General features: G+C 43.6%; 1 protein-coding gene across 4 annotated transcripts in view; it reads left to right on the top strand.

Annotated features, from left to right (window-relative positions):
• Positions 1–639: 639 nt before the first annotated feature.
• Positions 640–12,839, top strand: part of SLC5A11 (solute carrier family 5 member 11) — a 46,784-nt gene continuing 34,584 nt past the window's right edge. The window contains exons 1-2 of one of the 4 annotated variants that reach the window (XM_030211657.1): positions 640–719; positions 9,537–9,722. In XM_030211657.1, coding sequence (XP_030067517.1) covers positions 9,582–9,722 — 141 coding nt within the window. In that variant the 5' untranslated portion in view covers positions 640–719; positions 9,537–9,581. Of the gene's footprint in view, positions 720–869; positions 955–9,536; positions 9,723–12,839 lie in introns of those variants that run through there. The other 3 variants (XM_030211658.1, XM_030211655.1, XM_030211656.1) reach the window with 3 other exon arrangements.

Below are 12,839 nucleotides of genomic sequence, written 5' to 3'. Positions count from 1 at the left end.
AAGCAATTTCTTTCTTCTTTAACTCTTTGAGGCTGTTTCTGAGATGTTGATATTGAGAAAGCTTTTGTTCCTTTTCAGATATCACCCAAATCTTGACAATTGTTCTTGATAGCTGGGAGCTGTCTTTAGAAACGTTCTCCAGTTCAGTCAGCTGAATGGTGCACAGGCTATGCTGAGATTTGATGACTCAGCTTCCTACAGGTCTTGAACTTTTCCTTTTAGTTCTTCTGCCTTTCACATTATAATGTCTTTCCCTTTAAGGGTAAGGGTTATGTATTTGACATGCCACTTTCTGTGGTACAACCAAAGCAGTTTACCCATTGGCATACAGATACTTTCTCTGTGCCTAGTGGGCTCACAACAACCTGTGTTTTGGTCCCTGGGACAACAGAAGGTTGAGCGACTTGCTCAGGGTCACAAGGAGCCACAGTAGGAATTGAACCCGGTTCCCCTGATTCCTAGCTGGCTTTAATGGTTTTTTTTTTGTGTGTTTTTATTATCATTGAGTTCTTTTACCGTCTCTAACCTGTTGGTAAACTTTGTGCTGTCATAAAGAAAGAATTGAGGAAAAGCGACTGATGGATCAAGGTGTGATTCTTTGTTCCTCCAAATAATCCATCCTAAGGAAGTATTCTGATGAAAGGAGTGTCTTTCCTCACCTCCGCTCAGCTTGCTACACCCTGGAGTTTGCCCTGGTGTTGACACTTCTTCTGACTGCGGTAAGTTATGTATTAAGCCTAACCTGACTTCATTTGCAGGAGTTTTCCATTTCTTCATTTGTAAATCTTTTAATTATCACATAGATGATAGTACTCACGCTTTCTGAAAAATATTTAAACAGGCTGACAGGTTAGAGAGATTGTGACATGCTGGAAGCCACCAGAGAGGAAGGTAGGCTGTCTCCAAACCTGCAAACTGAAGGGCTGGTGGACAGAGAGGTGTGTCTGTGCACAGGTGTAACAAATCTTTTCCTCTGCACATAAAAATTGAATGCGTGTGCGGAAAAAGTTGATCTGTGGCATGTCTTTGATTTAGGACTGTAAATGTGTCTGTGTCTGAATTTGCAGCTCAATTTAGATTTGTCTCTCTGTATTTGTATCTGCAAGTGGAGGAGCATCAGTGTCTGTAGAAAGAGGAGAGGGAATTTTTATCTCCCAATAAATGATTTATCTATTATGATTTTTAAAAATGATTGTTGAGCACTTTTATATGTGTATCTTTACTTATCAAAGAAGGACCTTTTTTCTTTGCAAATTCATTCAATTTAAGTGTTCTCTGGCTCCCCTTGCATTTTATCTGCTTCTGAGGGGACCCTCTATTTTTTGTGTTGTTTATGTCATGGGTAGAAGTGGAACATGTGTATTTTATCCATAGGAGTGATGGGGCATTGCTCAGGTAGCTTAGATCAGGAAACGGAAGTATATACAGATTTCAATAATCAATAATGTACTTTTATATAGCACAGAAAAAGCAGGTACAAATCTGTGTGAGTACTATTCCTTAGGGTAATCTAGGTAGTTTTGCTTTGATTATCATGGTACACTCCTTGGGTTTAAATGCCTTGCATAAGAACATAAAAATAGATATACGGGTCAGACCAATGGTCCATCTAGCCCAGGTCACAAGTACCTGGCAGAAACCCAAATAGCAGCAATATTCCATGCTACCGATCCCAGGGACAAGCAATGGTTTACCCATGTCTGTCTCAATAACAGACTATGGACCTTTCCTCCAGGAACTTGTCCAAACCTTTTTAAAACCCAGATTAGCTGACTGCTGTTATTACATCCTCCGGCAAAGAGTACCAGAGCTTAACTATTCATTGAGTGAAAAATATTTCCTCCTATTTGTTTTAAAAATATGTCCATGTAACTTCCTTGAATGTCCCCCCGGTCTTTGTACTTTTGGAACGAGTAAAAAATCAATACACTTCTACTTGTTCTACACCACTCAGGATTTTGTAGACCTCAATTATATTTCCCTTTATCCGTCTCTTTTTCAAGCTGAAGAGCCCTAACCTCTTTAGTCTTTCCTCATATGAAATGAGTTTCATCCCCTTTATCATCTTCAACACTCTTCTTTGAACCTTTTCTAATTTCGCTATATCTTTTTTGAGATACGGCGACCAGAACGGAACGCAATACTCAAGGTGAGGTCTCACCACGGAGCAATACAGAGGCATTATAGTATTTTCAGTATTTACCATCCCTTTTCTAATAATTTCTAGCATCCCGTTACCTTATTTGGCCGCTGCCGCACTCTGAGCAGAAGATTTCAGCGTATTATCTACACTGAAACCTAGATCTTTTTCTTGGGTGCTGAGCCCCAAGGTGGACCATAGCATCAGGTATCTATGATTCGGATTTTTCTTCCCAATGTGCATCGCCTTGCATTTGTCCACATTAAAGTTTATCTGCCGTTTGGATGCCCAGTCTTCCAACTTCCTAAGATCTTCCTGCAATTTTTCACAATCCACATGCATTTTGACAACTTTGAATAGTTTTGTGTCATCTGCAAATTTAATCACCTCACTCATTGTTCCATTTTCCAGATAATTTATAAATACGTTAAATGGCACCGGTCCCAGTACAGATCCCTGTTGGACTCCACTATTTGTCCCTCCTCCATTGAGAAAAATGGCCATTTAACCCTATCCTCTCTTTTCTGTCCTATAACCAATTCCTAGCCCCATGACTTTTTAATTTTCTCAGGAGTCTCTCATGAGGTACTTTGTCAAAAGCTTTCTGAAAATCCAGACACACTACATCAACCGGCTCACCTTTATTTCACAACTTTCATATGCGGAAACACCTCTGGAAGTCAGGCAGCACATTTTTGGCTGGTGTTGATAATACTTAAGAACATAAGAAGTGCTGTGCTGGATCAAATCAGAGGTCCTTCGAGATAATATCCTGTGTGCAGTGTCGTGTTGGGTCAGGCAACACTCTCTCAAGCCCAACACGCTGTATCTGACAGCAGCCAGCCCAGGTCACTTGCAATCACCCAGAGCGTTCGTTCCCTGTCCTCCATTTCCAGACACGACAAATGCAAATCCACACACCTGCCTGGATAGCAAGGCAGCTCCTTGTGACTCTGGGCAAGTCACTTAACCCTCCGTTGCCCCATGTAAGCCGCATTGAGCCTGCCATGAGTGGGAAAGCACGGGGTACAAATGTAACAAAACAAAAACGTATTGATGGATCTGTACCAGAAACCTGTGCAAACATGTTTTAAAACCGAGCTATGCTTTGACCCCATCCTGCGGAAACATATTCCTCAGTGTGGGTTAGTGCTTGTGGTTATTACAGTGTAAGATGTTGTTGAAAGGAGGGCTAATGCATGTGATTGTTACAGTCTGGGCTGACAAAGGAGAAACAGGGGTGATATGATACAGATGTTCAAATATTTGAAAGGTATTAATCAGCAAATGAACCTTTTCCGGAGATGGGAAGGAGGTAGAACTAGAGGACATGAAATGAGATTGAAGGGGGGCAGACTCAAGAAAAATGTCAGGAAGTATTTTTTCACAGAGAGAGAGGTGGATGCTTGGAATGCCCTCCCGCGGGAGGTGGTGGAGATGAAAACGGTAACGGAATTCAAGAATGCATGGGATAAACATAAAGGAATCCTGTGCAGAAGGAAGGGATCCTCAGGAGCTTAGCCTAGAATGGGTGGCAGAGCCGGTGGTTGGGAGGCGGGCTAGTGCTGGGCAGACTTATACTGTCTGTGCCGGGGCTGGTGGTTGGGCGGTGGGGATAGTGCTGGGCAGACTTATACTGTCTGTGCCGGGGCTGGTGGTTGGGCGGTGGGGATAGTGCTGGGCAGACTTATGCGGTCTGTGCCGGGGCTGGTGGTTGGGAGGTGGGGATAGTGCTGGGCAGACTTATGTGGTCTGTGCCGGGGCTGGTGGTTGGGAGGCGGGGATAGTGCTGGGCAGACTTATACGGTCTGTGCCAGAGCCGGTGGTTGGGAGGCGGGGTTGGTGGTTGGGAGGCGGGGTTAGTGCTGGGCAGACTTATACGGTCTGTGCCAGAGCCGGTGGTTGGGAGGCGGGGTTGGTGGTTGGGAGGCGGGGTTAGTGCTGGGCAGACTTATACGGTCTGTGCCCTGAAAAGGACAGGTACAAATCAAGGTAAGGTATACACAAAAAGTAGCACATATGAGTTTATGTTGTTGGGCAGACTGGATGGACCATGCAGGTCTTTTTCTGCCGTCATCTACTATGTTACTATGTTGATTGTGATTGTTACAGGGTAGTTTAGTGCTTGAGATTGTTACAGATAAAAAGATAAAGCAGGATTAGAAAAGGTACAAAGAAGAGCAACTAAAATGATAAAGGGGGTGGAACTCTTCCCGTATGAGGAAAGGCTAAAGAGATTAGGGCTCTTCAGCTTGGAAAAGAGACGGCTGAAGGGAAATATAATACAAGTCTACAAAATACTGAATGGAGTAGAAAAGGTAAATCGATTGTTTGCTCTTTCAGGTAGTACAAAGACCAGGGGACCCTCAAATTAAATGGTAATATTCTTAAAACAAACAGGAGGAAATATTTTTTCACTCAACAAATAGTTAAGCTCTGAAACTCATTGCCAGAGAATGTGGTAACAGCAGTTAGCGTAGCAGGGTTTAAAAACAGTTTGGATAGATTCCTGGAGGTAAAGTCCCTAAACTGTTATTAAAGGTAAACCTGAGGAAAGCCAGTACTTATCCCTAAGGTCAGTAACCTGGAAACTCGATACTTCTTGATATCTGACAGGTACTTGTGGCCTGGATTGGCCACTGCTAGACGCAGGTTCCTGGGCTAGATGACCCACTATGGCAATCCTTATGCTCTTATGTAAGCTGGTGCTTGTGCTTGTTACACTAGGTTGATGTTGTGGGTCTGTGTTTCTGATCATTACCGTGTGAACTGGTGCTTGTGGTTGTTACAGGGTGGGTGAGTACTTGGGATTGCTATGTAATGCTTGTGATTGTAGCAGTGTGGGGTTAATGCCTATGATTATTATATGATGGCCAGTGATTGTTATTGTTATAGGGTGGACCTACTGCTTGAGATTATTGCAATATGGGCTGGCACCTGTGACTGTTGCAACTTGGGTTGGTGCTCGTTATTATTAGAGCATGGGCTGGTAGTAAGAACCAGGTCACTGCCAGCCACTTATGTCACCACAAAGCAGGGCTTCTGCCCAATTCTCGATTTCACAAGTACAGGGAAGTAATTAGAAAAACAGGTTCCAAGGAAGGAAAATAATGTAATTTCATGAACGGCACCAGATGTTGTTTCTTATATAACACTTGTATTCAAATACACTTCATTAACGTAGTTACGGTACCTAGAACGTGAAGCAAAAGAGGGAGCCAGATTTTCAATTATGGGACAGCATTGGACATATGCAAATTCAATTTTGGAAAAAGCTTACACTGTGTTTGAGAGATATTGGATATAGCTGTGATGTTTATACATTGTATATTGCATATTGTTAGTGTATGGCTGAGTGGTGAAGTGCAAGGGTTGAATGAGTGAGTTCCCGAGTCTTCAGGTGTTTTTTATTTTTATATGTACATATAGTATTAAAACAAATTATTCACATAATTGAAGAGTACGTTTGGTTCATAGTATACGGGGTGTGTACTCTTAGTTAATTAACCTTTTCCCCTAGTGTGGTGCTTAGTTAAAATTTAATGCCAAGAAGTGTATAGTGATGCACTTGGGATATGTGGAATGCCCTCCCGCGGGAGGTGGTGGAGATGAAAACGGTAATGGAATTCAAACATGTGTGGGATAAACACAAAGGAATCCTGTTTAGAAGGAATGGATCCACGGAATCTTAGCGGAGATTGGGAGGTGATGCCGGTAATTGGAAACAAAACGGGAGCTGGGCAGACTTCTACGGTTTACGCCCTGATCGTGACTAAATAGATAGGGATGGGCTGGAGTGTAAATTTTAAGGGTCTTTGATGTTAGCTCCAGAACTTAGTACAAGAAGAGTGCTGGGCAGACTTCTACGGTCTGTGCCCTGAGAATGACAAGGACAAATCAAACTCGGGTATAAAGTATCACATACCATGTAAAATGAGTTTATCTTGTTGGGCAGACTGGATGGATGGACCGTACAGGCCTTTATCTGCTGTCATTTACTATGTTACTATGTTACTTCTCCAGAAGGTGATGGAAACAGAGATGAAAAGTTACTTTACCTACTGGTCAGTAGATATTTTAGAGGGGGATAGAGAGATGAGAGGATATCGTACCTAATTTATTTTATTTTATTCATTTGATACTTGTATCCCACATTATCCAAATACAATTATTCAGCTCTATGTGGCTTACATAAGTAATAAACAGTACAAATTAATTGATACATGTCATAAAAACTGTAAGCGTTAAAGGAACATTCTTGAAAAAGTAACGGGGAAGAGAAAGATCTTGGCTATTACCAAGTTCAACATCTAGTGAAGGAATTTATTGAAAAAAAAAAAGCCTTCAAGAATTTGTGAAAGGTCAGATAGTTTTCAAGTTGTCTTATTTCCCTTGGGATAGATGAGAGAAATCTCGAGTTAGAGTATATTTGTATTTGAAAATTTTGTAATTAGGAAAGTGTAGAATGAGATAATCCCTTGCAGTTAAAGTTGAGTTTCGAGTTGGGAGGTCTATTATGTCTGGAGCCATCCTGTAAATGATTTTGTAAATAAAAGTACAAGTCTGAAAATGATTCTAGCTTTAAATGGTAACCAATGTAGTCTAATGAGGGTAGTGACATTGCTGCCTGGATGTCCAACCGCCACCTGAAACTGAACATGTCCAAGACCGAGCTTATCGTCTTTCCACCAAAACCCACTTCTCCTCTTCCTCCACTTTCTATCTCAGTTGATAACACCCTCATCCTCCCCGTCTCATCTGCCCGCAACCTCGGAGTCATCTTTGACTCCTCTCTCTCCTTCTCTGCGCATATCCAGCAGATAGCCAAGACATGTCGCTTCTTCCTCTTTAACATCAGCAAAATTCGCCCTTTCCTCTCTGAACACACCACCCGAACTCTCGACCACTGCAACTTACACCTCACCGGCCTCCCACTTAGCCATCTATCCCCCCTTCAATCTGTTCAGAATTCTGCTGCACGTCTCATATTCCGCCAGAACTGATATACTCATATCACCCCTCTCCTCAGGTCACTTCACTGGCTTCCGATCAGATACCGCATTCAATTCAAGCTTCTCCTTCTTACCTATAAATGCACTCAGTCTGCTGCCCCTCACTATCTTTCTACCCTTATCTCCCCTTACGTTCCCGCCCGTAACCTCCGTTCACAGGATAAATCCCTCCTCTCAGTACCCTTCTCCACCACCGCCAACTCCAGGCTCCGCTCATTCTGCTTCGCCTCACCCTATGCTTGGAACAACCTTCCTGAGCCCTTACGCCAAGCCCCCTCCCTGCCCATCTTCAAGTCTTTGCTTAAAGCCCACCTCTTCAATGCTGCGTTCGGCACCTAACCCTTACCGTTCAGTGAATCCAGACTGCCCCAATTTGAATGCCCCTATCGGACCGACCGTTCACTTGTCTATTAGATTGTAAGCTCTTTGAGCAGGGACTGTCTCTCTTTGTTAAATTGTACAGCGCTGCATAACCCTAGTAGCGCTCTAGAAATGTTAAGTAGTAGTAGTAGTCTTTCAAATTTAGAGCTCCTTTTACTAAGTGGCAGTAAGCCCAATGCGGGTTTACCGCTCATTATACAGGAAGTACCGCTGGGCTACCATAGCAACCTGGCAGTACTTCCCACCCCTAGTGCACTGTCATTTCCGGTGCTACAAAATATGTTTTTTGTAGTGCCGGAGAGTACCCGGTGGTAATTGGGCAGTGCTGCATGCTGCCCAGTTACTGCCGGGTTAGTGCGGGAGCCCCCCCCCCCCCCCGAAATGGCCACGTGGCAAGTGCTTTATCTACTGCACCGCCATTTCCTGTAGGAAAGCGAGACTTCCCTTTTACCAGCTGCGGTAAAAGGGGGCCTTGGCACGCATGAAAAACACCTGCCGATGCCAGCACCCGGCCCCCGTTTGCCATAGTTTGGTAAAAGGGGCCCTTTGGTGACTTTGCAAACCAGTCAAGCAGCAGGTGTTTTTGTGTTGTTCGTAATTTCCTCATTAGTAATTCCTTATTCCTTAGTAGATGGCATTACAGTAGTCTAATTGTGATAATACCATTGTGAACGGAAGGTATTAGTTGCAAAGAATGGTCTTAGTCTTTTCAGTCTCTAGAGAGTATTAAATGCCTAAGCGACCACAGAATTAACCTGGTCTGCACAATTCAGATGTTGGTCAATGGTGACTCCTAATATGCAGAAAGTTTGATGCATTTCAGAAGCAACCTTAAGACATATTTAGGAACTACGTTTTGAATTTTAAAGGATGATGTTTCCAGCGGGCTTCTAATATGTTGGTCACATTTTATTGTTAGTTTATTAATTTCCATTTTGTTTCTTTATGACCCACATTAAGCCACACTAAGATCCACATAATCTGGGCCAAATTGATTGTAACTCTTTATTACTGTCATTGTTGTTTCCTGGTAATTGTCCAGCTTCTTTGAATTATAATCCATGAAGAACCATAAGGTAAACTTCGGAATATAAGTTACGTTACGTTATGTTGTGCATAGGATGAAGGTGAAAGGGGGTAGACTCAGAAGCAGGGGTGTGCTGGTAAATTTTTAACAACAGGCTCTTTCTCCGGACATAGCCAGCTCTGCAGTTGGAAGGGCCAGGGATGGCCGGGGGGGGGGGGGGGAGCAACACTTGCCTCTCTCTCTCCTCCCTCCCTTCGTGCGGGCACGCTAGGCATACCTTTGCTGGCAGCCAATAAATGGACTGCCACCACTCCCAACATCTTGCTCTGAGCAGCATGCTGAAACTTCTCACACATGCTGGAGAAGACCCAGCCTGCTGCTCAGAGCTGGAAACAAGGAGTGGGGAGCAGCAGCAGTCTATTTACTTGGCTGGCAGGGCTCAGCATCCCCACCAGCAAAGTAAAAGAAAATTCAGCAGGAGGCCCAAGCCCACATTTTGGGAGCCAGTTGTTAAAGTAGCCATGGAGGGCCCTACTTTAAGAACCGGCTCCCAAAATTCTTAAAAACTTAACAACCGGCTCTTGCGAGCCTGTGAGAGCCTGCTCCAGCACACCACTGCTCAGAAGTAACCTGAGGAAACACTTCTTCATGGAAAGGCTGGTAAATTTGTGGAACGGCCTCCTTGTGGAAGTGGTGGAGACGAAAACAGTATCTGAATTCAAGAGAGCTTGGGACATAGGATCTGTAAGGGAGTGGAAGGGAGAGTAGATGGCATGGATGGGCAACTTGGATGGGCCATAAGGTCTTTATCTGCCTACATTTTTCTCTGTTTCTATACTGCGTAAAACCCATGTATTTTGCATTAACAGGTGACGAGCACCGTATGAATTTCTATGCTTAGTTTAACTAACAAGAAAGATTTGCTGACTTAGGTGATCTTAGGCTCTTATTTTCCTGTTATGCCTCTTACACGCAGATGGTGCAGCCTAGCTAAGGATATTGCTTCCACGTGGACACGGTGATGGACAGCATGACGACCATCAGCAGTGCTTCTCTTTCCAGCACACCTGCTCTCGATGCCTTTCCTGAGCGCACCCTGGAGGCTGTGGACATTGTAGTTCTCGTGCTGTACTTTGTATTTGTCTTGGCTGTGGGATTATGGGTAAGAAGACATTCCTCTGACACACTCCTTCCTCTTCATGAATTTTAACAACAGTTGTAAACGTTGCCCTGTAAGTGGAACTGGTCCACCAGTGTCACTGCCAGTCCCTCTGGAGGGGATTCCTCGTTCTGCTCTCTGCTCAGGCCTGACTCGGTACTCCGTGTGTGTGTGTGTATGCTATTTTTGTGTCTGTGTCTTTTATGTTACACTTTGTTTCTAATCCGCAACACATGGGAGGTGGGAGGGAGTGTAGATCACTGCTGCCAGTAGGTGGAAGATACTACAGGTAACATGGGAGGTGGGAGGGAGTGTAGATGGCTTCTGCCAGTAGGTGGAAGATACCACAGGTAACATGGGAGGTGGGAGGGAGTGTAGATGGCTGCTGCCAGTAGGTGGAAGATACCACAGGTAACATGGGAGGTGGGAGGGAGTGTAGATGGCTTCTGCCAGTAGGTGGAAGATACCACAGGTAACATGGGAGGTGGGAGGGAGTGTAGATGGCTTCTGCCAGTAGGTGGAAGATACCACAGGTAACATGGGAGGTGGGAGGGAGTGTAGATGGCTTCTGCCAGTAGGTGGAAGATATCACAGGTAAAATGGGAGGTGGGAGGGAGTGTAGATGGCTTCTGCCAGTAGGTGGAAGATACCACAGGTAACATGGGAGGTGGGAGGGAGTGTAGATGGCTTCTGCCAGTAGGTGGAAGATACCACAGGTAACATGGGAGGTGGGAGGGAGTGTAGATGGCTTCTGCCAGTAGGTGGAAGATACCACAGGTAACATGGGAGGTGGGAGGGAGTGTAGATGGCTGCTGCCAGTGGGTGTCTCTTCTTCCGGCAGTAGCATGTAGTTGTCTCTTGTGGCTCAGGTTCACCTCTTGCACTCTTGACTGTCTTCTGTGTAACCACATGGCTACACGTACCTCTAGCTGTCCTGGGTAATCACCACTGCAATGGGGACAATGAAATCTTTCTGTAGTCTATCTGTGTCTACTTCACCACTGACACCAACTGATGGGATTGGTTATTTCATGGTACAAAATGCCGTGCACAGATTATTAGTTTTTAATTTCATTGTTGTTGCTCAAAAATGGGATCTTATGGTGAAGGTCTGAAGGTCAAGGAGAAATTCTTGGAACACCTCGTCAAACTTTTTAAGTGAATGTTCGGCTTGTGCCCTTCTCAAACAAGACATTTGTAGAGAACTAATGCAAATATCTTTCTACCCTTCCTCTCTGTTTACCAGCACAGTTTCCTATCCCAGTTTCACAACTGGAAGTTCTTTCGCTCTCTCTTCTAATCACACCAAGAACAATGTATAATTGGATTAATTTACCGCTACGTTAACACTTAATGCTTGTGCTGGGTCCTGATTCTAGTAATTCTTGTTATGTGGTATTTAATAAGCCCAAAGTTAGAAATTTAGACCTGGACCTTCCTCCTGGGATGGGAGAAACCAATGCAGATTGACCTTACCCTCCAGCCTTCAAATGTGAACTAGAGCTGTATCCAAACTGCATATATGGAACAAGCTGAGCTCATCTCTACCACTGTTCCTGGAGCTCATGTTTAAACAATAAAGCACTGGACTGACCCAATATTGACTATCACATAGAACTCATTGTCTGGGTCTGTTTGCTGAACTTAAGTAAGAGTTGTCTCCGATTACTCAATGTTCCACTTGTATCTCTGAGAGAGTTTGCTTACCATGTGTCTTGTTACACTTCAGACAAAAGGCCTTAATAACGTAAGAACATATCATAAGAACAGCCATACTGGGTCAGACCAATGGTCCATCTAACCCCGTATCCTGCTTCCAGCAGTGCCCAATCCAGGTCACAGGTACCTGACAGAAACCCAAAAGGAATAATAATTACGTGGCAGCAAAACAATCCAAATCTATAAATACTCAATATATGACAATGTGGCTGGCATCAGACATGCCCTGTAGTTTAGCTATAGAATGTCGTATAGTGCACAGCTATTCCAGATCTCAGCTTTTCAGATGTAATCAATCACTTTGTCTCCATTGTTGCCAAACAACAGGCACATCTGCAACCTTAAACACCACTACAACGTGGATATAATTTTTTTAAATATAAATCAAAAAGTGAGTACTTATCTGCTCAAGCAGAGCGCAGTACTGGCAAAAACTTTAACAACACCTGACACCCACACTCAAAATGGCATTTCGGTCCACTCGACCTTCTTCCAGGGAATTTACAGTCACTGAAACTTACTATCGAAACAACATTATCAGTCGGAAAACTCAAATCCAACATATTTGTTCACTGCCACTCCAGGAACGAGATAATCTAAACTACTCACGTTAATTTCACTGGTGAAAGAACCCCATCTTAGAGGAACATGGCTGAAGGCAGGGCTCGAGGAGCCGCTCCAAATTTAAAAGAGAGTGTCCATTGTCATGACGTCTCCAACTCGTGTGAATTTTCTCTTTTTTTCAACTCTTGAACTTTGTATTTTAGTGAAGCTTTGACTGTGTAAAGCTGTAGACTCTTTTTTTTTTCTCATATTCTGGATTTTAATTTTTGTCTGTTTTGCTGATTTCTGCTTCAATAAAGTTAACCATCAGAGTGTGGAGCTTTCTCATTATGAGACTAGGTGAATGATACCCTTTGGATCTTCCTATATCTGAATTTGTATTCCAGACGCTCTGCAACTCTGAAAGCGGACCATTGCTTTTCCCAGACCATCCCTATTAAAAGAGGGTTACATCCTACCTCTGGTGACAGATGCTCTGCTTGTGACTTATATAGGTGGGAGGGAATATATCCCCTTGAGTAGTGAGAATAAGGTTTATTGAGAACGTGAGAGGATAGACCTTGAAGTTAATAATTTGAAAAAATTTTCTTTAGGTGAAAGTTTATCACAATGAATTTGGGAGCACTGGTCTTGTTTGCTCGTGTCATATTTATAATTTTGGAGACATTCAATGATCGAGAAACTTGTCCACCCTTAGGAGCAGATATTACCTTTGAGTACTGCTTCGCTTGGGTGAGTTAACACTCTGAGAATCTCTCCACCACTTATAAAAATTTTTTACAAAAAGTCAGTCCTCTGATAATTCTCTTTGTTAGTACTCTGGTTTGCATTTTCTTG

This window comes from Microcaecilia unicolor, chromosome 8, assembly GCF_901765095.1.
Source record: "Microcaecilia unicolor chromosome 8, aMicUni1.1, whole genome shotgun sequence".
Classification (NCBI taxonomy): domain Eukaryota; kingdom Metazoa; phylum Chordata; class Amphibia; order Gymnophiona; family Siphonopidae; genus Microcaecilia; species Microcaecilia unicolor.
Note: the sequence above shows the minus strand (reverse complement) of the source record. Positions and strands in the feature narration are given on the sequence as shown.